The sequence below is a fragment of the Porites lutea genome, chromosome 11, assembly GCF_958299795.1.
Source record: "Porites lutea chromosome 11, jaPorLute2.1, whole genome shotgun sequence".
NCBI lineage: Eukaryota > Metazoa > Cnidaria > Anthozoa > Scleractinia > Poritidae > Porites > Porites lutea.
The window spans coordinates 16,186,519-16,212,508 of NC_133211.1; the positions used below are offsets into that span (position 1 = coordinate 16,186,519).

Sequence of the window (25,990 nt, forward strand, 5' to 3'; positions counted from 1 at the left end):
ATGTCACCGAGCCCGACCCAGTCTTCAACACAGGGGCAAAACCTGAGCGGAACCTGAATCGAGAAAATGGTGCTTTTGTTTTGATCGAGTAGGTCGATCGAGCAGGATAAAAATTCATTTCATGCTGCAACAATTTTAGTCGATTTTTATTCTCTACGAAATTATGTTAGGAAACCAAGAATCACAGGGAGAGCCACAGGATAAGCTGTTTTGTCAGTTAGAGCCCGATCAAGAAGTTGCAGCGGTACTAGGAACAGGTATAAAATGAAAAGGGAGTGATTCAAGCCACGTGGTGGCTGATCTACACAATATATGTAACCTGTGGATTCATATAGCGATCACCTGTTGCTCAAATGTGTTAAAAACTCACAGCCTAAATATATGAAAAATTAAACCACAACTTGTGGAAGTTAAGGGCTATTTGAAAACAGAGTGTATAATTATGCACATGCATAACATAGAGCCTTAAAGAGGCATATTGAGGAAAAAAGAACTCAATCATGCCGATTTTAGGAAGCCTGAGTCGCAGACGGAATGAATCCCCGGTTAGTAACGTCTGCAAAGCAGAGCCAAGATCCTTGTTCTGGGCCCCCAACATACTCAACAACCTAAAATGTGTTTCAAATTTCCTTTCAACCTGAATGGCAAATCAACAATAGCTTTTTTAATGGGCCATTCATGGTGCATACTCAAATCCTAGTACACAGATAAGGGCCTAGAACAAGGATTTTGTCACTGTTTTGCAGACGGACTTAACCAGAGTTAAGTTTTGTCGGTGACACAGGCTAATTTTAGGGAGTATGTTTTAAGAATGCATTATATTTCTTGACAGAAGCTCATTTTGCTCAGTCTGGCCACCTGTTGGTCAAGAAAGGCCCAAGGTCTTCATCAACAAAAGAGTTGACTGGTGGATTCAAGGTGAGTCCTCACTTTTAAAATGAGGCTTATATTGAAGGTATGTCCCATTTTCTGCAAAATCATCTCAAGTACTGTCCATATTCACAAGCAGTGGTAAACCTGAAATCAACAGTATTGTGAGTTCGGTCATAACCAACTAAATTAGTACCATAAATAACTTGTTTAGGTCCTGCCTCAAAAGCCACCTTTCTACTATCTCTTTCCTGGGAGGTGGTGGGGTGGGGGGGGGGGGGCAGCGCTCCCCATAACGGTCTTGAAAGGGGGACTCCGCCCAAAAGAAGTACCCTTTTCAGGCTTCAGGTAAATAAAAAGTTAGGGATTTAATGAATGAAAGTATATGAAAGGGCAGCAAAATCTGTCATTTTATTAAAATATTTCAAGCAAATGACAAGGGCATGAATGCACCTAAACTAAGGCTGTATATTTTCATTCCATTTGCCATGTTCTCCCAATGTATCATTCGGCTGTACACAGGCTATTCAAAGATGCATCTCTTCTCTCAGGAATGGTATATATGATAAGGGGTTGGACCTCAGGGCATAACCTCCCTGTATAAAACTTTGTTGATTACCGTAGTCCCAGGTCCCCTTCTTAGAGAAAGAAGGTGGTTAAGCCCCCACCTCACTGATCATCCTTCTGCTGATACAGAATTAACATTTTTTATTTGTATTTGTATACAGCTGGAGCAAGAGATCAAGGAATATGTGAGCACTACTGATAAAGCTGCCGCACAATGTAAGCTGCAAATCTAATAATTTAATAGCAATCAAAACTGATATGACCATAAACAGGTCAGTTTAATTGATGGACTGCATGTTAATATAAAACCCTAAATAAATTATCATATTAGGGAGCTGTCTTGTGTTAAACATGGTAAGTCATACAAAAGGTACATGGTTGGGTGATGATTATGTCAGTGTTGTCAACTCTCTCAGATAATCCAGGAGACTCCAGATTTTGGACCACATCTCCCGGTCTTCAGATTAGAGTATGAAATCTCCCGGATATTCTCCGAAGTTTGCCATTCAGTTGTAGACTCGACTTTCCGACAATAGACTTTTAAATATTTTGCTTTGTCTGAGCTATTTTACTTAATTTAACATCGAATGTTTCCTCATAAACTTTGGTATGGTATATTATGCCATTGCAATGTATGCAATAATGTGAAACATTGCAAATTTGTGACAATCGGGTCAACGAGTATTTTTTGCACAAATGATATCATATACCTTATGATATGACATCATCTATCATCCCTTCCCTATCAATTCCAAATATTTTAAGACGTTGGGGGTTGACAGCCCTGTTATGTATAGACAAGGGTTTGGATGATAACATATTATACAGTGCCAGATCCAGACCTTGAGATAAGTGGGGGGGGGGGGGGTCGTCTAGACCCTTAGATATAAAAAGGGGGCCCAGTCTGACCCTTTGGGCCTCAATTAGGTCTAAAAATAATCCTGTGTTTCATCTGTAGCACTGTGACCTGTGGAATGTCACCTGTACCAAAAGAGTTTGGTCATTTCACAAGCCAAACGTAAGCCTGAGTCAACCACGAACCACAAGCCAAGCACGAGCCAACCTTGAGTGAAGCCCAAATGTTAATTTTTCCTATTTTTGAGTTTCATGGCCACAGAAAAGCAATATTACAGTAAAACCCGTCCTCTTAAGTTAACAACAGATCACAAAGTGACCAAGCTATTGTAACAAAGAACTGAGGAAATATATACATATACCTCTTGTTCTTGAGTTCTTCATTTTCTTTCTCAGATCCATCCCTACATTTTCTAGCTGCTCAGGGTGAAATTGCAAAGATTAAAGAGGAGATTGACAAAGGTAAATTTAGCAACACAAAGTAGCTTGGTTTTGGGTTTGCTTAGTGTTTTCACTGACTTAATTTTTAGTAACAAATATAGAGAGATTTAGAGTCCTGTTTACGGTAAACGGCAAATGTGAATTTGTACCACGTTACCAAGTTTTTCCTTAACTTGTGTTCTTCTACCCCCAGATTAGTTATTTCATGTCAGTTTTGTCTTGGACTGTGTTCAGCTGCACGTTTTCTGTTTTAGGAAATTTTTAACTTGAATCTGACATTTGCCGTTTATGGTAAATGTCACTCTAAATCTCTCTAATGTCTTGAGAGACTGCCTCATTCACAATATTGATTGCAATGTAGATTTGCATGCAAAGGACAGCAGGAAAGGGGAATGTGGGTGAACACATTCAGAGTTTTTGCTTTGCTCTTTAAACTAGTTCCTTTTCTTTTTTTTCCCTTTCTGTGGGTGTCACTATGGTTGCTCTAGCTCACTGGGAGCATTACCAGGCAAGGGAATTCTTTGGTAGAAAACATGCAGTGAAACAATGTCTGCATAGAGAGGCTCAACAATTCTTTGTTTCTTTGTTACTGGTGAATATAATATATTTTTGAACCTTATCATGGTAGGTACAGATGTGAATGCTGTGGATAAAACAGGCCTGACACCCCTAGCTTGGGCAGCAGCTCACAGACAGGTCAGTTGGAGGTCTTCTGGATAGACTACGAGTAACAGAGTGAGGCACAGAGCAGCCATGTTATTAGAGTCACACCATAAGATAGCATGGAATCTCTCTGCCCTCTTAACCCTACTCCCTGAGTAGAATGCTAATAGTCAATTACTATTACCATTACCATTACCCACAATCCCAGAAAAAACTACTTGAGAATGTTTTTCCCTTACGTATACTGTGCACTATCCTATGCAACAAAACTAGTTCCAAAACAACTACTTAGCAGAAAGAAATCCCCTTTCCCCAGTTCAATGTTGCTTCCTAAAAACGCCCAGGGATTATGCTTTTTTTTACATTGCTTCCAGGGGGAGAGGGAGAGGGAGAGGGAAGAATTGGTACAGCTACAATGTTTAGAAAAATGCTCCTCAAGTATGTGATTTTTTCCACAGTTTTGTCCAAGATTGTAGGCAAGCACTAATACCGATTTAAGTAGGTCACAATGGAACCTTGATGTAATGAAGGGCCTAGGGACTGGGAATAATATTGTTTGCCATAACAAGGTTTTGTCTGAAGCACCGTATCTTGTCTGAGGTGGCTAACCATGATGGAAGAGACCAGGACTCAAATAAAAATTCTTGAGTCTATCTACCATCATGCATGTGACTTACCACTCTGTCTTATAAATTCTGTTATGCTTTGTTTTGTGTGCGTGCTATAGAAAGCAACCATAACCATACTGCTTCAGTGTGGAGCAGATGCCACAGTATGTAGTCCAACTGGTGAGACAGCGTTATCATTTGCCGCTTGTCAGGGGCAGCTGGATGCTGTTGAACAGCTGCTTGAGTATGGTGCAGATCCTGATATTGCAAATGTGGTATGTATTGAGATAAGACTGACCTGTCAGTACATGTCTTATCCATACTATCCAGTAACTTTTACTGTTTTAAATTAATTGTGCTAGAAGGCAACATTTTACCAAAATTAAGAAACTGTTTTCATTTAAAAGAAATGTGCGTAGATCTGACTGTACCCTAGGCCAGGGCTTTCCCTAAGATTTCAAGTTTCCAGGCAAATCCAACAAGTCAGTGTGGGATCAAACAGCTAAACATTTCTTTTGGTTCTTTTTTTCTTTCTAAGATTACCTAGACAGAAAAATAGAAGGAACTAATATAAATTCAACGGGGCCTGGGATTCTCCATGGTTAAAATTAGTTTTAAAGTAAAGGTCTCCATCAGGATGAAAACACAGAAGTAAAAATTGTCCCCCCTCTACTCCCCCCCCCCCCCCCAAAAAAAAAAAAACATAAAAAGGGGAAAACCTAAAAGGATCTGTCAGGGTCATGTGACTTTTCATGTTAAATTAGCCCCGTGCAAATTGATGCGACATTGTTGGCCAACAACTCTCAACATTTTTGGGAGTTGTTACATCTGTTTGCACATAGCTGAAAGTTTGGCCTGTTTCAAACTTTGCCCAACAACTCCCAACAACAAGCAACAACATGCAACAGGGTGTGCAACAGGATGCAACATGTAACATCCAAAGTTGTTGGCTAATAATGTTACGTCCGTTTCCACGTAGCATTAAGCTAAGTACAAATGGACCCAACAACTCCAAACATTGTTGGGTCAACAAGGACAATGTTGGGATTTGTAGCATCAGTGTTGGCAGTGGTGCGCCAACTCCCAACAATGTTGGGACCTGCAGTGCATCGTGGCAAGGATACAACAATACTTTGGAGACCATGTGTAATGCGCGTGTGTGGCCCCAACAATGTTGGAAGAGCTGTGCAAACGGATCCAACATTGTTGCGCTACGCTTCGGCGATCACGGAACAAAAGAAATGTTGGAGTTGTTGGCTGAAAAGTTTGACCGGTTTCAAACTTTGCGCAACAACTCCCAACAACACGCAACAACATGCAACAGGGTGTGCAACAGGATGCAACATGTAACATCCAACAATGTTCGTCCGTTTGCACGGGGCTTTATATAGTTGTTACTTGCCTTGAAATATGTGTTTGTTATTTGGATTATAGGAAGGAGGCACTCCCCTGATGTATGCAGCTTTTAATGGCTACCCGCAAGTCGTCAAACTTCTCCTAGGTACGGAAACATTTTAAGTTAAAGTATGTTCAATTTCTTCTTTTTTGCTTTGCCCTTCCATCGACTCAAAGACCGCTTCTTTTGTCGCCGAAAACTGAAGCCTTTGAATACGCTCTTTTAATGGGTACGATGGGTTCATTTTTTACCATACATGTATGAAAAGGTACGGTAAACTGGGCAACAAAAACATGAAACATATTTTGCAACATGATTGCAAAACGACTTGAATAGCGATGTCGCGAGAGAGTAGTTCTTCTTTTTGCAACAAAATCTGTACATGTTGCGCGTTTTATACCGGCCCAAGGGAAACTTGGATGTTTTGCAGCAAGTGAGGTAACGCCCGTGTATGGCATAACTCCCGCGTTATTTTATCCAATCAGAAGTCAGTATTCACGCAACTTGCAACAAGCTGATTTGTTACTAGACAGGTTTGAGCGTGGGTCAGTAAAACGCGCAACATTGCTTTTCAACTCGTTTTGCAGCAATGTTGGAAAACAAGTTGCACGTTATTTTGCCCGTCCTGGCGCAATGCAGCGTTTCAGTACTGGACTCTGAAAATGATACAAAAAGTTTTAACTTGTGAACGCAAATAAGCCGTTTTCAAATTTCATGCGGATCATTCCAAACACCAAACTAACGTTATATTAAAAGAGCGGGTGTCACTGGACAATTCCGAGAGTTGATGAACCTGTGACCCTTGAAGTAATTCCAACTAATTGGAGACACTGCTTTCGACGATTTTTTAGGCCTAGGTATTTTTTTTATTACTATTGCTATTATAAAATCTTACTCCGGACTTTCTTCATTTTATGTGATTGTTTTAAGTGACATAGTTGCTCGAAATTGCTTAAGAGTAAAAATTGCCAAATACTTGAAGAAAATTTTATAATGATTCCTGTGTTTATTTTTATTCATGCAAGAACATGGGGCGGACTTAACAGCAACTAACAATGAAGGACAAACTGCTATGAGTCTGGCTGTAGGAGTAGGCAACAAAAACGGTAAGTTTACCTTCATCGACTTCCAGTGGCTTTCATTCGGGTCGTTTAGAACGGCTTCAAAACCAAAGTTACCCAGGAAACTGTAAGCGAACCTCCTTCTTGCCTATGGGCAGTCGTTCAAGGTGGCAAAAACAACAGCGAAAGTTTTCGCTTCCGGGTCGCCAAGAACTTGCTAAGCTACGGGCCAGTCGCTTGAACTCAGTTGGGAGAGTCAAAATTTATATAGTGTATCTCTTGGACCTTACATAAGAAAAGACGTTCATAGGTTACTTTTCAGTACGATCTAACATTCGTTGGTTGTTACACCTTCCTCCCTCTCTTTTCAGCGTGTCGGGCGCTCGAAAGGAAAAATAAATACAAATCGAGTGCACGAGAACGAGAGAAAAAGCACCTCCGGAGCTTTTATGATAACAATGATAAGATAGAAAGTGACTGTGATTCAGCGGACTGGCTAAACTTAGCCTGCGAAAACATTCGTTTCTCCTCGCTCTTCGCCGCTGAGGACGTAAACAACTGTGCCTTAATAACAAGGAAGGATAACGCTGCATAGTGCAAAAAGAGGGTATGGCGTTCTTTTTTTTCTCCACTGAGGAAACAACGCTTCGGAGCACCTAACTTCACGGTAAACGGTGACTATGCACACTGGATGGGTTGGACTCTGAATATGACTGAATTCGTAGTTTGTACTCGAACTTCATTTTTTTAAATTAATAAGTCATCTGAACATAGTTGATATTAAGTTCAATTTTTTGTCATTTTGTTTTGCAGTCCAACGCGTCATAGAAGATTACCTTCGCTCGATCTTCGAAGGTCACTCGTGATTGCCGCTCTCTTTGATAGGGAGTCTATATCAACCTCACAGGTTTCAATTTAGTACAGCGGTGTTCTCCACGAAAAAAAAACGAGAGCTCGCATCAGTTTCGTTAAAAATGCTGAGATCTGCAGTTAGCTATTTTGCCGTGTCTGCTATTGAAGTACGAAAACTGGAAAGGTTTAGGAGATGGAAACCGCCGCTGCTGAATGGGAAAAGAGAAAGAAAAGCATCCCCTCCGTGAATTATTTTCGCAATGTTATCATGGTCAGTTTTAGTTTCGAGTGACGTAAAAAGTGACAATAAGTACCTTTGTATAAGTTCGACGTGTATTAAGAAGCAGGTTAACAGAAACAGGTTCTTGAAACAAGCAGCGTTAAGAACGGTTTTATCATAAACCTTTAGCCACCAACTTTAGCTGAAATAGTTCACCGTGTAAAAATTTTATGATCTGTATAATACATAATTTATTTTAAACTCTATTTTGTCATATAACTTATTTGAATAATATTGTTTGAATCTTGTTATCAAAATAAAAAAAGTGTAAATAAGTTTTTAAAAACCTCTTTGGAGAGGCCAATAAATGTACTTTTAAAAAATGAAAACTGCATGAAGAAAAGCAAAAAGAACTTATGCGGAAGAACGTTTCGTTGACAACATTATCGACTTATGAGAATGCAAAATAATTTATTAGTTCACTTCAGTGTGTCAAGTGTGACTGAGGTCATTGATTGTATATTGCTCGCATCTTCCAATTTCGTCACAACTTCGATGCCAGGGTTCTCTGTCTTCCTCTCTTGAGGAAGGAGGGGAGAGAAACCTGGGAACGAGATTTAAGTTGATTTGGTCAGCGCAGGTCAGCGCCAGCTGTTCGGCAGTTGGTCATGAAGAATTAGCCGAGAGGGATAAAGCCAATCAGAAACGGCGAAATATTTTAAATGAATAGCAATAGGCGATTTTCGACTTGCCCCAAGCCTCTGTTTCAAAGCGATGCTAAATGCGAAGATATTGATATAGAGACATAATTTTTTTTATTTGGTTCCAGATAAACTCATTTAATTCCAATTTTTTCACTTTGTTAAGCGCCTAGATCTATTACATAATAGGCGCTATATAAATGTTCTCATTATTATTTATTATTGTTATTATTTTTTTTTTTTTGAGGGCCTTAGTACGCGCTCAATTATATCCATGGCAGCGGCAGTAGTTCGTGTACAATCTTGTCTGATGTAGCACTTCTTTCGTGTATCTTTCCCGTGGCACATGGCCTTCTCAACGTGTTCGACCTCCTGTGGGCTTGCATGCTGGTAGGTCTAAGTGGCAATAAATTTTCTAATGTGCGTGTGGCTTACTCGCTTCTTAAAACTTTAGTTTTCTCCAAAAATCTGGAGAGCACCTTCCCGATGGTACCTTCGTTGAATGCAAAGCCATCGTTCTTGATAAATAATTTTGTCTCTGAAGGCATGGCGAACTGAGGTCTGATAAACTCCACGTAAACACTCATCATAAGCTGCAGCTCTTCGTTCATTCCCAGCATCGCTGGGCCGTCTTTACTTCGCTTGTGCTTTGGGACAAGAATCACCCTTTTCCCATCGTTAGAGGTTGCTGTCTTGAAGTCTTCAAGCAGAGCGTTATTTAAAGCACCTGGACGAGCGCCAGTCGCAATTGAAAATTTAAAGATTATTAGGTCTCTTGCTAATGTGAACTCATACATGTTCAGCGGCTTTCCAAGAGACGCCTTCAAAATGACGTTCTCTCCTTCAGTGTATGGTATGGAGGACTTAACCTCTTCAAGCTGTTCTGGTGTAATCAGGTCGTCGCATTCCTGGATGTATCTTCTGAGCTGCCTATCTTGCGTAAACGAGTCAATGCATGCACGCCAGCCTTTGAAGTTTGGAATAACCCTCTTAAATTCCTTTTTGCAGGACGGTAGTAAATGTGGCATTTGCTTGGGGTCGTACTTTTGGGAGGTTACATACTGCAGAAACTTTTCAACACTCGTCAAGTATGAAATCAATGTCCCTGGCGCTTTGTTACCGGCTTGTACTTCTGGGTCTATGTATTTGGTCCAAATTGCATTACCGTGGTCTTCTGCAAGGCATTTGATATCTGTTCCCTTAGGGTCTAATGCCTCAAGCAATATCTTCACCTGGGTGACGTGCTGTAGCCTAATATGTATTTTCTTATAACCTGATGATGGAAGGCTCAAATAATTAAAGAACCCACAGAGCCATTGGTGGCGGCCGTTGTCAAACTTTGAAGCTCTGTAATAATCTTCACGTGTCTTTGGCGACGCTGACTTTCTTGATGGATGATCCTTTTCTTCAGATGGTGAAGATTCTGTATCTTCATCGGTACTTGGTTCGTATTCAGAACCTGTGTCATCAGCACTTTGTTCGGAAACGGTATGCGACGTTATTGGGCTGACTGGCTTTACTGGGGATTTTCCTTTTGCCTTCCTGCTGCCATTAGGAGACATAGGGCGCTTTTCGTCTAACTCCTCCTCCTCCTCCTCGTTGTCAAACTTTGAAGCTCTGTAATAATCTTCACGTGTCTTTGGCGACGCTGACTTTCTTGATGGATGATCCTCTTCTTCAGATGTTGAAGATTCTGTATCTTCATCGGTACTTGGTTCGTATTCAGAACCTGTGTCATCAGCACTTTGATCGGAAACAGTATGCGACGTTATTGGGCTGACTGGCTTTACTGGGGATTTTCCTTTTGCCTTCCTGCTGCCATTAGGAGACAAAGGGCGTTTTTCGTCTAACTCCTCCTCCTCCTCGGGTGACTCCTTTGAGTCGCTGGGCCTCTCTTCGTTGATCTCATTGACAAACAGGTCAATTTCAGCCTTTAGCCCAGCGTACTCCCTTGCCGACTTGGACAGTTCTTTCAGCTCATTCGAGTTTGGTTCCATATTGTGAACATTTCTCAGATGTTTTGACACGTACTTTATAATAGCATCACAACCATCTATTGGGCACCATCGTTTCCTCCTTCCATCAGGTTTCTCTGTTGATGCTGACGACAATGATATGACACGAGAGAGGTTTTCCTCATCCAAATGCCCCTTCCGGACGTGTGTTTTCATATGGCGGTTAAGATCCCAGCTGTAAAAAGTGCACCCAGTTATCCTACACTTGGTTTTCTTGTGGTGGCTTTTCTTCTTGCTGATCTCAGGACTTGGTGTTTCCTCAGGACTTGGTTTTTTCTTGTCCTCTTCGCTGTGGCTGTCTAATTCCTCGTTACGTGCGGTATCCATTTTGACCCTCTTAACCGGCATGTCTTCTCCTTCGTCAGTATCCTTCGCAGCCTTTTTCTTAAATTCCACGCTGTTACCATCTTCGTTCTCTACTCCAATGGTGCCCCCATCTTCCTTTGCAACGTCCTCGATAATCTCATCAACTTCTTCATTCATTTCACTCTGCCCTTCCAGTAAGACGTTCATTTCAGCGTCAAGACCAAGATATGGCCTAGCAGCCTCTAGGTGCATCTTGTATTCTACTGTGTTATGCTTCACTTGATGGACGTTCTTTAGATGGTTGCCCACGTAGGTGACAACGGCGTCGCAACCCTCAATCGGGCACCATTTTCGGCGCCGCTTCGGGCCCTTCGAATCTCTCGGTTTTATTGGCCCAAATTGCTGTTTTCCATGTCGAATTATTTCGATCATGGCGTTTACGTTTTCCTGCAACAGCTCTCTCTTTCTGACGTGTATTTTGAGATGACGTCCTATGTCACTTACGACTGCGTTACATTCTGGCATCTTGCACTGGAATCTACTATGGTGAGAGCGCTTACCCGTCTTCCCAGCTGGAGAGTATTCTGTTTCTTCTTCCTTTGACTCGGAACGTTTTCGCTTGCGAGTTGCGGAGGTTCCTGGAGTTGGTGCTTTTAATCCATCATCATTAGAAACTTGAAACGATTTATTCCTGAGTTTTTCTGGAGGAACATCGAAAGTCATCTCATGCATCGCGGTTAAAACGTCTTCCCTGCTGCAGGTACTTGCCTGCTCCGGAATGTCCTTTTTGAAGTGGTTCTTCGCTATCCATAGCAAGTACTTAAGGTATGGGATGGAGGTTTTTCTCAAACTTTGTAACTGTAGGTTTTCTGCAGCGACGAGTTTTAGGCACGCATTGTGGTAGTCATCCAACAGTTTTTCCCAGGTTAGGACTATAGACTTTTTAATCATCGGACTAACATCGGACTTGTCTTTTACGTCCATGTACGCTATGGCATCCTCGTCTCCTGCCAGTGCCTTTTCAATGGTCTTCTGAAGCTTTGTTTGCCTGCCTTTTGACATCTTTCCGAATAACGAATGCAATGAAAATCCAAAATATCTTCCTAAACATGAAGGGTTGTTATTTCTTAATACCTTGAGAAAATATTTAAAAATAGAAATATCTTAAATAAAGATCTTTAAATATATTAAGCATCTTTAAAGGGGGCAAGTCCCCATAGCAAGAGGGGCAAATCCACATAGCAAGGAGGCAAATACACATGTCCGCCATATTGAAATGTCCAAATTTGAATAACGAATGTATAATAAGTAGACATATGAGCACATTTCCATACTTTGGATTTGACCTTGGGATTTTGCTGATGTCAGCATTTTAGTGACCTTGGGATTTACATTTGACCTTGATCTTGGAAGGTAAAATGGCTGAAAGAAATACCGCTCGGGAATTATCGCCCGCCTACCGTGAAAATTCCTGAACTTCGATTGTTTCTTACAAAGATTTCCTTCAATAACCCAAGCCAATATTATATAGCGCTTTTTCTTTAAGCCATTTTGCTTTCCAAGGTCAAGATCAAATCCAAATCCCAAGGTCAACCAAAATGCTGCCATCAGTCGCCCTCAGCAAAATCCCAAGGTCAAATCCAAAGTATGGAAATGTACTCATCCACCTGTTTATTATACTACTTCTACACAGAGGTCAAGGCTCTCTGCAAGTTTGAAGTCAAACCATAAAAACCCCAAAGAGTTTGAATTTGAAGCGCATTTGAAGCGTGAGCGTCGTTGTCATGTCTTATTGTAGTCCGCCATATTGCAAAACTCCAACTTTTAACACAGGGAGCCCGAACGTTGATTTAGCTAATAGAAAATATTAGATGTATTTACACTGTATTGGCTAATAAAATAATAAGATGCATTTTCCTTTGTTCCGGTGTCTTTATAAGTCGTTTTGGAAGGGATTTAAATCAGATCATAGACGGTTAACATTGCTGGTTATCAAATGCGTTTGCTTGTCTTGCGCGTCGTAAATAAGACGCTAAAGTTTCGTGTCACGTTTCTAATATTGTTAACTATTAACTTTCCTCTAACGGTCTCTTTTCTCTTATCGTGACCGTTAAATTGAAACCCGAGATCATCTCCCAAGGAGATCGATAGTTAATAGTTAACATGGCACGTGAGACAAAACTTTCGACGCGCTAGACAAGCAAATGCATTGATAACCAGCAATGTTAACCGTCTTTGATCGGATTCAGATCTCTTCCAAAACGACTTATTTTAAGACACAGGAACAAAGAAAGATACATATTAGTATTTTATGTGCTGATACAGCGTAAATGCATCTAATTTTTTCTATTAGCTAAAACAGCGTTCGGGCTCCCTGTGCTTTTAATAACCCTGCAATAATCTACAAAAAGAATAGGTACTCTTCCAGTATCATGAATGACCTCGTATTTGAGAGAACAAGAAAAGTCCTCCTGTCCAAACGGAAAGAGTTAAAGAAGAAAGGAAGAGGAAACAGGCCAAACGCTTCGATAGCTTTAACCAGTGATGGATTGAATACGTTCTACGAAAAAGACCTCCTCGGTACACGAAATCCTGACGCGTTGTTAAACACACTCTGGTTAAACAGCAATATCCATTTTGGCCTCAGAGGTTGCAAAGAACATAGAGAAATCTGCTGGGGCGATGTAAAGTTGAAGGAAACAGCTGACGGCAAGTAGTATTTGGAATTTAATGAAAGACAAACCAAAACAAGAACCGGTTCAGACTGCCGCGATATCAGGGCAGTGCCGCCTAAAATGTTTGCCACTGATGGATCAGAAAAAGATCCTATCGAGGTCTACACGCTCTACGCCCAGAAGAGACCTGAGAAAATGAATGAAGACGATTCTCCCTTTTACTTAGCTGTCAACAACAACTTAAACTATGACTCAAAAAGCAGGAATAGACAACGAACGTCTCCGAAATCACAGTGGTAGAAAAACTATGATACACTCAGCGAAAATGATATTCCACCGACTCATATCGCTCAGTTGTCAGGACATAAAAATCTAAAAAGTATCGAAAACTACAGCAAGGTCTGGACAAAACAGCAGATGAAAATGTCTCAAGTTCTTAGCAGTGTTGTAGCTGGTACTGCAACTAAGACGTCCTGGTACAAAAACGCCAATCCAGCGATTACTCCATCTACTCCTGAATCACAGCAATCTATGGCCTTGTTCAGCGCGGTTGTCATTAAAGGGGGCATTTTTTCAATCAAATAAACACAGTTAATCAGTCACCAAAGCTCACACTAGAGGAATCTAGCCCACCATAAAAGGAAAAAAATAACTTTATGGTTGGTTCGCTTGTACGATTTTTATTCACTTGTTGTGAAGCATCACAAACGAACGAGTGAGCGCTGCGAATAAAAATAAATAAAATATGAATAAAAATCGTACGCACTCACCAACCATGAAGTAATCTCTATGTATTTATGCTGTATTATTAGCTAATAAAATAACAAAATGTATTTACCTGTGTTCCTGTGTCTTTATGAGTCGTTTTAGAATTGATTTGAATCAGATCAGGGACCGTTAACATTATACGTTTGCTAAACATAATACGTTTGCTTGTCTGGCGCGTCGTAAATAAGACGCTCAAATCTCGTCTCACGTTTCTAATGTTGTCATGGTAACTATTTAAAACTCTCGATCTCCTTGGGAGACGATCGCGAGTTTCAATATAACGGCCACGAGAAGAGAAAAGAGACAAGGGATGAAACTCTGTAGCGGTCTTCGTACAATCTGTGACTCCACTTGACCTGACCAGTCTCTGTTTGTCTGCGATTTCCGTGACACGCGACGTGAATGAATCTCCTGTTCGTCGTAATTTCAATGTTGTTCATTTTAATTGTTGTGTTTTCCTCAGTTGCTTTCCAGATACGAAAGAATGAGCCATTATTCTTCGGTAGGGCGCTGTAGATATTCTACAAGATAAGCCATTCAGATAGCTTGGTTAATTAACAATATATATCGAATCATTTCCTGTGGTTGTCAACAGTCTGGGTTGTCAATTATTTCGCGAAGTTAGCGCACCCGCTTATGGCTGAGAAAGTGTGACCGGGATATAGGTATATCTGAGATGATAGGACCAAATCTTGCTACAGGAGCCAGGCTTGCAGCCAAAAATGAAAGCCAAGCTCTTGACGAGAAGACTGCCAAAACCTACGAGCTTCGGTTTATCACATTGGAAGAGTTTGCAAAGAAGAACGGGTGCTTTTCGGCCCTAACGAAAGGTCATTCCAAGCAGCGACATTGCAAACGTTCATGCGTAAGTGCTCTGTACTTCAGTAAAGTTTTTGAGACAGTTTTAGTGTTCTGCGTACTTAGCGTCGGTTGCGGCTTTCTCGTTATAGAACCCTCGTATTACCATTTGACAGAAAATTTCGAAAGTTCCGGATGGAAGGTAAATGGTAAGGTCACTTTTCGGAAATTCCAACCGAAAATTGAGGAGTACGTTTGGAGGTAGTCCTTTCATTCCGGTTGGTGCGAACCAAACGGAATGTTGCTTACCATTAACCAATTTCTCGGTTCCCTCTCGGTTCCAGACTCACGCTACACAAATTCGCCCCTTTTTTGGATTCAAACCGTAACGGATGTGGCATTTCTACGGTAAACTGGTAAATCGCTTACCATTATGCTTTCGACACCTCAACCGGATTTTTCTGTCAAATGGTAAGCACCCTAGTTGTAGTGCGTCTCTTTAGGGACCGGTCATTATTTAGCGGGGGGGTTGGGCTACTATTTTGGGGGGGAGGGTCATAATTTTTTTCAAGCCTTCAAGTAAGAAGCTTGTAGAAGTTAATATTTTATGCGCAGTTACTATTTTCGGCCCCTATGATCAATGTTTGAGCTGGAAAGGTCAAATGAAGAGTAAGAGACATGAAAAGGTGGCTTGCAAGCGCCCTGTTTTCACGCGAAGTGATTTGTGGCCTCGTCCAGGTCTTGTTAAATAAAGATACGTTTTTGAGTGTATTCGAATTTTTCCTGTTATAATGATACGCCTCTGGTTGTAGCTCTATCTTTTGATGTTCATTTCTATGCTACCCCTTTTTAATCCGATTTGATTTGACCGGTGTTATCACCGATCGCACTTTCCCATCGAAACGGTCAAGATGGCGTTTATTTACCCGTTGCTTCGTAATATTTTCCCCAGAACAGTGTGAATCCCACTTCAAAATATAAATTTGTGTACGCCAAAGTAAATTATAGAAACGTGCACGAAATAATAACACTGCTGTAAAGTTGCCTGCGTGCAGACGTCTCCTATTTCCTTTGTTGCGCAACTGTAAAGAAGTAGCGCCCCTTCGACCGAATGAAATTCGCACCGAGTCAGAGTGTATTAGTTGATTCCTCTCTTCCCAATAAGTGTACGTCATCTGTAGCGGGAAATTGCGAAACCACGCATAGTTGTATCTTTCCGTCAGATATTTCGATCACGATCGTGTGTTAAAAAGATTTCTTGACCCTTTTTATTATATTTGCCCATAATTGATCTTGTCTTGTGTTTTTACCAGTCACTGGTTAATATTACAATCATCGAGTGATAGTATTTTCTCCCCAGTACGTGATGCCCTCCATTTCGAGCGAGAAGCACGTAATAAAACTAGCATGCACCATTCCCCCGAAGAAGTGAAAGATAAACACACACCTTTTCCTGAATGAAACTTAAAACGGCCTGTGAATAAATAAAGCGATGTTCGAAACATACCTTTTGTCAATTTCATTCACTGTATCGATAGATAGCTTTTAGAATTCGAGTAAATTGAGGTCAGTTAAGTTCAATCAAATGGCAAACTTTGTTCTGAACATCAACGAACATCGGAGAAGCTTTGCCGAATGTGTGGGGAGCGGTTGAAGAGGGCCAAAGATAAGTACGAGAACAGTTTTCTTTGTGCAGATAAGAGAGAGATTATTTTCACGGCCTTTGGTGTAAAGATTCGAGGAGACGACCTCGACAAATGCCCTCCTAAATTCTGCCACAGTGCTACAAGCTTGCTTCAAGAGGAGGCACACGTTTTGCAATAAATGCTTGGCCTCCACACAAGCGATCTGGCAATTGTGTTATATGCAGTTCCTACAAGGACCAACAAAAGCCTGGAAGAAAAAGAAAACCCAAACCTGGAGTGAAGCCTAAACATGACCCTGGATCAAAGGAACAGATTGAAATGGTTGAAGGAATGTCTGGCACGTTAAGCTTTCATTCAGACCCGAACACGCTCTCTTTCTCTGAGGAGGTAAAAAATCTGAAAAGCTATCGAGGGACGGAACCCCTTTACCCAGAACAGTTTGTTGAGAACATTAAGCATGAGTACATGTATCCAATATGCAAAGAAGTCCTTGACCAACCCGTCCAAACAAAATGCCAAACCCCCCACATATTTTGTGCCAGCTGCCTTTCATTTGCCTTTGAGACATGTGGATCCCTCTGCCCAGTTTGCAGAACTGCAATTGAAAATCCTCAGGAGTTCATTGAACCAGCTCCTTTTGTCCTACGAACTATACTATCAGAACTAGATTTTCAATGCCCTACATGTACACACACTATAAAACTACACCAGCTGCCACAGCATCAAGAAAGTTGCATACCAAACCCTGTGACAACATCCACACAAAATGAAACCCCAGTGTAAGGGGCAGTTTCAGTTACACCACCACCTCCTCCCCCAGTGACACCCCCACCAGCACTTGCAGCAGCACCTGCAGTAGCTGAACATGTACCTGCACCAGCACAACTTACAGAACCTGGTCCTGCTACTACCTATGCACAGCAACTGACAGTACAACAACTCAACATAGCCCACAGGAAGTAAATACATCCCTTAAAAAAGAAGTTGGATTGTTTATCATTCGTCAGTTCCTCTCACAGTCTCAGGATGGGACAACCATTCTCCTAAAAACCGGTGGCCAGGTACAGATATTTTACGTATAGAATAATATATATGTTCATTTTTTTTCAAAACATGGCATGAACAACATGACTATTATATAAATTTTCAGCCACTAGAATTGGTTAAAAGAACCAGGGCCAGGAAAACAACTGATGAGGTGACAAAAAAAACTGTTAGACAAAGATCAAAGGTAGTAGCAGATACCAGAACAGCTGTAAGTGGTGGTGCTGCAGGGACCCAGTTGGTGGATGAATTGAAAGCAATGGGTAGACTAGAGAGAGAAGCACTGCTGAAGGAAGCCTTGGGAAAAGAATTTAAAATAACCATCCCCAGGGGTGACATACTTGCAGTGAAGGCAGACCTTGGAGAAACATGGTACAAAGTTAGGAAGCCTAGGAGGTAAGATTTAAATAATGAATCCAGCCCCCAGAAATCCACACAACATTTGAGTAAAAATTATTTTTTGTCTCCTATTATTAATTTGATTATTTCCTGAATTCCTTTGACCTGTGTAAACTACATAATATTCCAATTGAATGTAAAATAATGTAGCAACAATAAGTAATAACAAAGTCAATTTCCACCTAGTTTTATACATTATAATAATATTGTCCTGAATTGTCTCCCTGCAGGTGGTTTGATCAATGGGGACTGTCCTCTGAGAGTGAGAAACACCAGCGGAAGCAAGTTCAGTCCATCACTGACCATGCCAACTTGGTGTGTGAGATGGTGTCTTTTGAGTTCAAAAAACCTGTCTGCAACCCTGAGATCAAACAAGCAGAGTTTGGTTATGTTGCTTACCTTAACCAATTTGTACAACTTCATTTGGATGAAAATGAAAAGTATAATTCTTTGACTTCTTATACTGTTATGAATGTTACTGTAGCAGCAATGTCAATCATTGTAAATTTAAGGTGGGCTTTTGGCACTGCCTCTTGCAAGAATTATCGCTTTCAATTAAACAACAGACTCTTTATTTTAGGAATGGACACTTGACGTGGAATAATGCCATCCCAGAACAGGAAGTCCACTTAAAACTTGGAGGTGATGCTGGTGGTGGGTCCTTTAAAATGGCTTTTCAGATTGCCAACCTTCAACATCCAAACTCAAAAACAAATACAGTGGTTTTTGCCATGTTCCACGCAAAAGATACATGGACAAATTTAAAAACAGCATCAATGAAATACAGGGAGCAAGTAAACATCCTAAAGGAAGCTATTTGGAGGTTGGTACATACACTGTAAATGTACTATAGATTCCTTATAAACCATACAGGATAAAACCTCCACACTGAGTGAGGTATCCTGCTGAAATTCTGCAATAATTTTTTTTACTTATTTTTAGAGGCAAAAAGCAAATAGTTTTCCTCTTTGGTGACTACGAGTTTTTGTGCAAGATATTTGGTACAGCTGGAGCCTCAGGTAAGTTCAACTAATAATTCACACATACAAAACAAATTAAAAAAATATTTGATTTATATTGTAGCACCTAATCCTATCCTAAGTTGTAGCTTTAAAACACTCTCTATGGAAGGAGTATTCATAAGTGTGAATTCATTTCTTGCAGGCAAGTATCCATGCCTCTGGTGTCTGATAACATATGAGACGATGCAACTCTCTTGCCAGGATCCTCGTCGTGGGCACATAGAAAAGAGAAATGTTAAGAACATTGAAGAAGACTATAACAAGTTTGTTGCAGATGGCTGTGTCACAAGTCGACAGAAGTTTTATCACAATGTGATCCATGAGAAACTGCTGGACATTGAACTGGAAAAAGTAAGTATACTATCAACATATTTTTTTGCTTAGGAGAAACAAATACTAATATAACAGGGCATTAACTAGGAAGCTTAACAATCTGATTCTTTCTTTAGGTTTGTGTTCCTGGACTTCACATCAGCTTGGATGTTTTCAAGAAACTATTTGACGAACTTGAGAACCAGTGTGCTGAGCTGGACAAAAGAATTCAAATGGAGCTGGCGGCTGACAGTGACCGAAATGATAACAGAATCTTGGCACTCAGAGCTGCTCATCAACACTATTGTCAGGCACAACAGTTGCATGAGAAAGCAAATTCTTTACAGGAATTATTGAATTTACAGAGTTTGCATTCTGATGTGACTATTATGCCTGCCTTCTTCACGTCAATGCAAAATGAAATTGACAGACTCCTTAAAGATGCAAAGGAAGAGGTAACAAAACAGTATATACTATAATTATATCAAGAATGTTCATGTGACTAACTCCACCAAACAGACCAAAATCTATAACCTTTTTAAATTATTGTTCTGATGAAGCTGTTTTAGACCATGAAGATCCACATTCTGAATAATGTAATTATGTTCTCTTTACATTTAATTACAGGAAAAACTTGCAGATGAGCAGATAGAATTGGCGGGCTTTGATCGATCCGATGGAGCACTATAAACAAGGCATTTGGATGTCGTCCTGAAGGAAATGAATGTTGAGCGACAGGCCTACCATGGAAATCATTCATTGGTAACCATGTGCACACCTGCTGCAAGGTAACAAACATTCAAACTTAAATAAGAGATGAAAACTACAAAGAAGCAAACACATGAACTGCCATTAATAATACAATTTGTTGCTGTCTTTTTCTTTAGGCAAGCAATATCAACAAATTATGCAGTGCTGTAGTGGCAAAAACAGAAGAGCTGTGTCCTTCCTTGCTTTCTAAGGCAAGAGAAAGTAGTGTCAAGTTTGAACAAGCCTTCAAATTATTTGCTGCTTGCCATTTTGTCTATGATAGTGCAGAATACCTTGATGATGAGAAGATCGACCAGCTAGGTAGGTGAAATAACAAACTGAGGTTTTTTGTAACAAAGACAATAGAAATGTACGTCACATGCGTTGTTCTGTATCTGCTCAGTAAGTTAAGTCTCATTCACCTTTTCTAGATGCACACATCAAAAAGTTCCTAAAGTTTATCAGAGAAAACCTCCCTGGCATAGCAATCACACCAAAGCTTCATATGCTAGAAGACCATGTTTGTCCATTTCTACGACAATGGCACATGGGCCTTGGATTCTACGGTGAACAAGGGATCGAAGGAATCCATTCCGAGTTCAACACACAGTCACAGCATTTTGATCACGTCAAGAAGCAGGATGTGAGATTGCGGCAGATACTAGTTAATCATCATATTGCCACGAGCCCATCACTCGCAGGAAAAGCTCCGAGGCCTAAAGAAAGGAATTTAAAGCAAAAAGCAAACGAATAAGCTTATCCTTTTCACTTTGGGGAAGTTCATGAAATATGTTATACTCACTGAAGTTACATTTGTAGTGCGAAAATTTCCCTCTGTAAAATAGTGGTGCTAGCAATGAAGCACGAAAGAGTTAGCATGCGAGAGAAGAGCCCTTTTCGGCTTCTACGAACGAGTAAATACGCATGTAAGCTTATATTTAAGATTTAACCAAGTAACTTTCAAATAAACTTGTTAATTATGGCACTGTTTACAACCCAAACTGAATTTTTCCGTCAAATGTTCGAAGCTGATTATCTCAGAAATTCAAAATGGAGTCACCTAACGGCCGATCTTCACATATTAAAAACGCCTGAAATGAGTGTTCAAACAATTCGGATTAAAACACTTACCTCCGTACGACCCTCCGTAAACACCGCGGTCAAACGTCTAAATCGTTATTTTTGTTTTTTATTGCTGGGATTTCATTTACCAGTTAGAAAAAAATGGGCAAAGATGTATAAATCAGTTAGTCAACATAACTATCTTTCCATTTTTCTCAAAATTTTGAGCTTTTTTCGCTGAAAACGCTTCGCGCTAAAAGAGAATCAGGTTTGAAAATGGCGCCGATAATAACGTCAGCATCGGTTTTCAATCGCTTAGAACTTTTTTAGTAAACTTTTAAAAAGTTTAGTAAACTAACAGGATGTTGGTAATACCCTAAACTTTCGATAGTGAAAGTAGCAACCTTAACTTTGAAGTATTTCGCTTAACTTTTGCAAATTTCATTCGTTTGACCGCTGTGAAACCCTCCGTACGTTCTTCAGGAAGGTTTCACATCTTCTCTCTGTACTTATTTACACTAGGTTGAAGATAAACAAAAAGTAAAACTTTTGTACAAGTTTCCATTCCCGTCGCATGTTTCATTTCGAAAATACCTACAGCAATTTGAACTTCTAAGTTTTCACAGTGCGTGACACCAAAATATCTGTCTCATTTAAAAAAAGTCTCCCTCTTGATTTTCAGCAGTATGACCGTTTCAAGTATTAGAAGATATGTTTATGGGCGAGTATGCTAGTTCTCGAGTGAAAAGAAAGAGCTTTATGGAAAAAGTGGACTCCAGATGCTTTTGTTGATTTCCGGCGGCCATATTGGTACACCAAAACGGTGCACCAATATGGCGTCTCCATACAAAGCTCTCCAAGGGGCTACAAAGGTGCGTGAAACGTTTCGGCTAATAACTCAGAAACTGTGGGCCACAAAGACCTGAGACTTGGACAAATTTTTATATATTAGTCTTTTATAACATTTCATTTTCTTGGCTTCTTCCACTGGACGGTTTCCAGCTTATTTTTTTGTTGCGTGACAGTGAAAACGATCTATAAAAGTTTTTTTTTCTATTCTCGTTGTCATAAGAAAGGTTTTGCATTTAGGTCATTTAGCCTCGCTTTGAAAGTGAGAGTTTTTGGAACTCAGAAATGGCCTATTAGTGTTAACTAAGAGAGAACCTCTCTTGGTGACAAACGTACCATTAACATACTACTGATAATTAAAAACTGAGTTACTATTTTAGTACAAACTAAGGAGTCGCTAGAACAAACATGGAGAAACAAAGTAACAATACTTTTGACATACTACTGAAAATTGCAGTTCGGAATGAAAATTGGTTGAACAGATCAGTGCTTACTGAATAACATTGAAAAATGATCCCTGGTCATGTTATTAGTGATAGAAACAGGGCAAATGCTTTTTGATGTTGAATAAATGTTCCACATGTGATGCTAGTTTTCCGCAACTTTTCAAAAGAAAACCTTCCAGAACTTCAGCTATAATTTCTCTTTGAAAAATTAAGCTTAGTTTTTTTAAAATTCAGAGTTTAGTCGATCCGCTATTGTCTTAGTATCAAGCAAACCTCTCGTTTCGGAAACTGAGGCACATAACTGAATGTCTTCGTGTCTTGAAATACACCCGAATAGCTAAGACGCACCATACCGAACCGAGGTTAAAACTGAGTCGAGTTACTGTAGCAAACATTCGTTGTCAATCTGTTAAATAGACAAAAAGTGTGAAAAATAATTCTTATGGATGAACCTTTATACGTGAAACTTTTTGTTCTTGTGTAGAAGTGACGAACAGTGAACACCAACTTAAGAGGCAACTTTCGTGGTCATTAAATAGACAAATTACAAATTGAAGTTTGATCTTAAATCTCCTAATAGCGCCCAAGATCAAATTTCTGTCACATCCTTGGGCACTCTTTATCTCTCGGTGACCAGTGGTGACCGAGAGCTTGACAGAGTAACTAAGGGAAAGCATACGTCGTTACGGCAAAGTGTCGGCCATCGTACTGTGATCATTCAATTAATTTTTCCAGAGGTAAGCGCAATAATTATCGCCTGATCTTATATTCATTGGTTTCCCAAATATTCCCAAAATGTACAAATAAATCTGACATAACTCTTCTTTTATTTTTATGAAAGCAGACAACTCGATGACTTTCAAGGAAAGAAGACAGTTTCTGCTGTTGGCTCGTGTTTTTGTAGCTGGGTTTATCCTATTCTACGTTCTGTTTGAATTGATTATGGCCTACTTAATTTCTTCTTTGTCATCAGAGGCCTTCGATCAAGTGAAAACGAAAAACGTCGCTTTACGCTTGCATCTTAACACTACAGCAAGAAAGAACTTGATCATTTTTTCTCATGGTCGCTCCGGATCATCCATAACAGGGGATATTTTCAACCAGCATCCTGATGTGTTTTACTTGTATGAACCTCTTCAAACAGTGGAGAGAACTCGGGAACAGTTCAAGTCGGATTACGACATTCTGGCGCAAAAATTCTTGAAAAGTGTTTTCCAATGTAGATTTGATGAGGCAAATTTTGTTAAAGACATGGAATTGTATTACCGCAGGCCACTGCACCCTCTGATCAGTCGCGCCATTGCTTCGCCTCCATTGTGCCCTTACAACGTGTCAGACAAACGATGGGATTTTAAACTGTGCGCAAAAATGACAACTAAATCACTGGAAAATGCTTGCAGACAACATAAACTTACTGTTATCAAAGTGTTAATTCACCGTGTTCCATACAAAAGTCTTCAAAGTATAATCTCTGCTTGTGCCCCTAAGCAAGTGGACTGTAAAATCGTGTTCCTAGTAAGGGATCCACGAGCGGTTGTCCCTTCTTCATTGTCTGTGGATTTCTATCGTGAGCAGGGCGGGGCCGCCAAGTTAGGTACAAGGATGTTTAGTTACAACTTATGCGAACAAACGGAAGCGAACCTTGAAGTTTTAAAAAATCTCCCTGCTAGGCTACGTAACCAACTAAAATTACTTCGATATGAAGATTTGGCTGGCCACCCAATAGCAGAAATGAAGCGCTTGTACAAGTTTGCCGGTCTTTCAGTCTTGGACAGTGTTACGAATTGGCTGAATAGGAGTACCCACCCGTCTAAGCAAAGAGAAGACGTGAATATACAGCGGGGTTATGACGCCGCATATACTGTTGATGATGCAGAAGCCGCTATCAATCGCTGGAGATGGAAAGTGACTGATCCTAATGATATAACTACCATTGAAATGTACTGTAAACATGTGATGCAGTTAATGGGTTATAGGCCTGTACACAATTCGTACGAGCTTCAGAGGAATATATCAGTTCCTCTGCACAGTCGAGATTTCGAGGCAGAAGACTGGTTACAAAAGTGATTATAAATCTTGATGGCCCACCGAACTGTTTCAGTTCTCTCTGCTCAAAACGCGCACCTCTGTCAGACTCGTACCCAGTCGCTATTTAGCTGTTTTTTTTTTTTTTTAGGGTGTTAGGGGTTAGGTTAAGGCACGCAGTGACTCATGCGAAGGGACGAAGGACAAAAGAGTCACATAGGAAAATAGCGTCACATAGAATTACTTTAATTATCTGAGTTTTATCTCCAGAAGCGAGAGCTAATAGGATGCACGATTTTTTCGATAGTTGCTCAAGATAAATAAACATGCAGACCGGAATATTGACGTACCCGACTCTGTTAAATATGAAATAATTTCAAATTGTAACTGACCACGGCCCGCGCAGCAGTTTTATCAAGTGCTAAGGCCACTGGATTCAGGTGCATAAGGAAGCGGGGGATGGTCCGAGGACGACGTCTCAGTGCCTGTTCAAATGGTTCTAGCTGTTATCAGAATACTACGATTGACAGATTTCTTCTAACCAAGAACGAATAGACATTATAGCCGAAAAGCTGAAAGTTTAGTGAATGTAGTCATAGATGGTGAAAACATTAGATGCCGTATTCTATTTGATTAGGCGCCCTGCAGGGCCCAGTTGTTCGAAGGCCGGTTAGCGCTTAACCCGGGGTTAAATTTAACCCTGGTTTCTTTTTCTTGAGTTCAAAAGCATTTTCTCGGATAATTTTCCCTCTTATTTTTAGAGCTTCCAATCATCAACTTGTGGACAAAAAGAATTAAAACTGAATTGCTTTTTAAGCTTTCAAATCTTAATTCAAATCTCGCACTAACCCTGGGTTATCTTAACCCAGCTTTGAACAACTCGGCCCTGGGCGCTTATTAAAAATTTGATCCATGAGAGTGGGCGCTCACTCGAGGTTGGCGCTTGTTCGAGGCTGGGTGCTTATTAAATTTTCATCATTTTCAGCAAGTAGTGAGTTAATTTTCCAACAAAACAGTGAATAATAACAAAACGTAAAGATGTACCAGAGCAGAATTATAACTGTTCATTGAAAGTTTATTTTAAAAAAAAAAGATTGAGAACTTGGTATTCGGGGAAGTATCTTAATAGTACCTAGTCAATTTCTTTCTCATTGTCAGTAAGGGCAATAAGGGTGTTGCCTCGTAGATGTCTCACAGCGTAACGTCTGCAAATGGGTCAGTCGATGAGAAGCAAATATGGCAGTAAAGAATTTATACTCTTCTCGGTCTACTTAAGTATTTTTTTCGGGGGGGGGGGGTGGGTGGGTGTGGGCGCTTATTCGAGGCTGGGCACTTTTTAGCTTTTCCTCCATGCAGGATGGGTGCTTATTCGAAGAGGCCCCAATTCGAGGTTGGGTGCTTAATCGAATAAATACGGTAGTTCAGAGTGCAAAACTCTTGGGGCTTACCATTTCTGACGATCCGACTTAGAATGCCCATATAACTAAGGTAATTATGAATAGCATCCAAACGCCTATATTTTCTCATCCAACTGAAAAGGGCGGGGCCAACGTGTGAGAGAGTGACCTCTCTCGTTTTTACAGTGCTTGTATAAGCTCCGTCATAGTCAACACAGCCACAGTATTTCACTATGCACTAC

At 40.4% G+C, this 25,990-nt stretch overlaps 4 protein-coding genes across 4 annotated transcripts; all 4 read left to right on the top strand.

The window, feature by feature from the left end:
- The first annotated feature begins 163 nt into the window (after nucleotides 1-163).
- LOC140953046 (uncharacterized) lies at nucleotides 164-8,028 on the top strand. The gene is made up of 9 exons (XM_073402529.1): nucleotides 164-257; nucleotides 833-918; nucleotides 1,599-1,653; nucleotides 2,689-2,754; nucleotides 3,362-3,429; nucleotides 4,124-4,279; nucleotides 5,439-5,505; nucleotides 6,426-6,506; nucleotides 7,275-8,028. Exons 1-9 carry the CDS (start codon nucleotides 164-166, stop codon nucleotides 7,325-7,327), a joined length of 726 nt encoding a protein of 241 aa, XP_073258630.1. The 3' UTR covers nucleotides 7,328-8,028.
- A 9,524-nt stretch (nucleotides 8,029-17,552) lies between these two features.
- LOC140951659 (uncharacterized) lies at nucleotides 17,553-20,111 on the top strand. Its single transcript, XM_073400955.1, has 7 exons — nucleotides 17,553-17,882; nucleotides 18,116-18,325; nucleotides 18,466-18,708; nucleotides 18,828-18,904; nucleotides 19,050-19,258; nucleotides 19,357-19,674; nucleotides 19,847-20,111. The coding sequence occupies exons 1-7, from the start codon at nucleotides 17,746-17,748 to the stop codon at nucleotides 19,907-19,909; spliced, it is 1,257 nt and encodes a 418-aa protein (XP_073257056.1). The 5' UTR covers nucleotides 17,553-17,745; the 3' UTR covers nucleotides 19,910-20,111.
- On the top strand, nucleotides 19,940-21,101 carry LOC140953264 (uncharacterized). Its single transcript, XM_073402762.1, has 3 exons — nucleotides 19,940-19,981; nucleotides 20,107-20,290; nucleotides 20,401-21,101. The coding sequence occupies exons 1-3, from the start codon at nucleotides 19,940-19,942 to the stop codon at nucleotides 20,721-20,723; spliced, it is 549 nt and encodes a 182-aa protein (XP_073258863.1). The 3' UTR covers nucleotides 20,724-21,101.
- Nucleotides 21,102-23,116: 2,015 nt separating this feature from the next.
- Nucleotides 23,117-24,518, top strand: LOC140952090 (carbohydrate sulfotransferase 6-like). Its single transcript, XM_073401510.1, has one exon. The coding sequence runs from the start codon at nucleotides 23,161-23,163 to the stop codon at nucleotides 24,391-24,393; it is 1,233 nt and encodes a 410-aa protein (XP_073257611.1). The 5' UTR covers nucleotides 23,117-23,160; the 3' UTR covers nucleotides 24,394-24,518.
- The last annotated feature ends 1,472 nt before the right edge of the window (nucleotides 24,519-25,990 follow it).

Coding starts and splice junctions, on each gene's coding strand:
- LOC140953046 (XM_073402529.1), top strand. CDS start 164: ATGTTAGGAAACCAAGAATCACAGGGAGAGCCACAGGATAAGCTGTTT. Junction 919..1,598: donor AGTTGACTGGTGGATTCAAG/GTGAGTCCTCAC, acceptor ATTTGTATACAG/CTGGAGCAAGAGATCAAGGA. Junction 5,506..6,425: donor AGTCGTCAAACTTCTCCTAG/GTACGGAAACAT, acceptor TATTCATGCAAG/AACATGGGGCGGACTTAACA.
- LOC140951659 (XM_073400955.1), top strand. CDS start 17,746: ATGGGTAGACTAGAGAGAGAAGCACTGCTGAAGGAAGCCTTGGGAAAA. Junction 18,709..18,827: donor CTAAAGGAAGCTATTTGGAG/GTTGGTACATAC, acceptor ACTTATTTTTAG/AGGCAAAAAGCAAATAGTTT. Junction 18,905..19,049: donor TGGTACAGCTGGAGCCTCAG/GTAAGTTCAACT, acceptor CATTTCTTGCAG/GCAAGTATCCATGCCTCTGG.
- LOC140953264 (XM_073402762.1), top strand. CDS start 19,940: ATGAATGTTGAGCGACAGGCCTACCATGGAAATCATTCATTG. Junction 19,982..20,106: donor ACCATGGAAATCATTCATTG/GTAACCATGTGC, acceptor CTTTTTCTTTAG/GCAAGCAATATCAACAAATT. Junction 20,291..20,400: donor TGAGAAGATCGACCAGCTAG/GTAGGTGAAATA, acceptor CACCTTTTCTAG/ATGCACACATCAAAAAGTTC.
- LOC140952090 (XM_073401510.1), top strand. CDS start 23,161: ATGAAAGCAGACAACTCGATGACTTTCAAGGAAAGAAGACAGTTTCTG.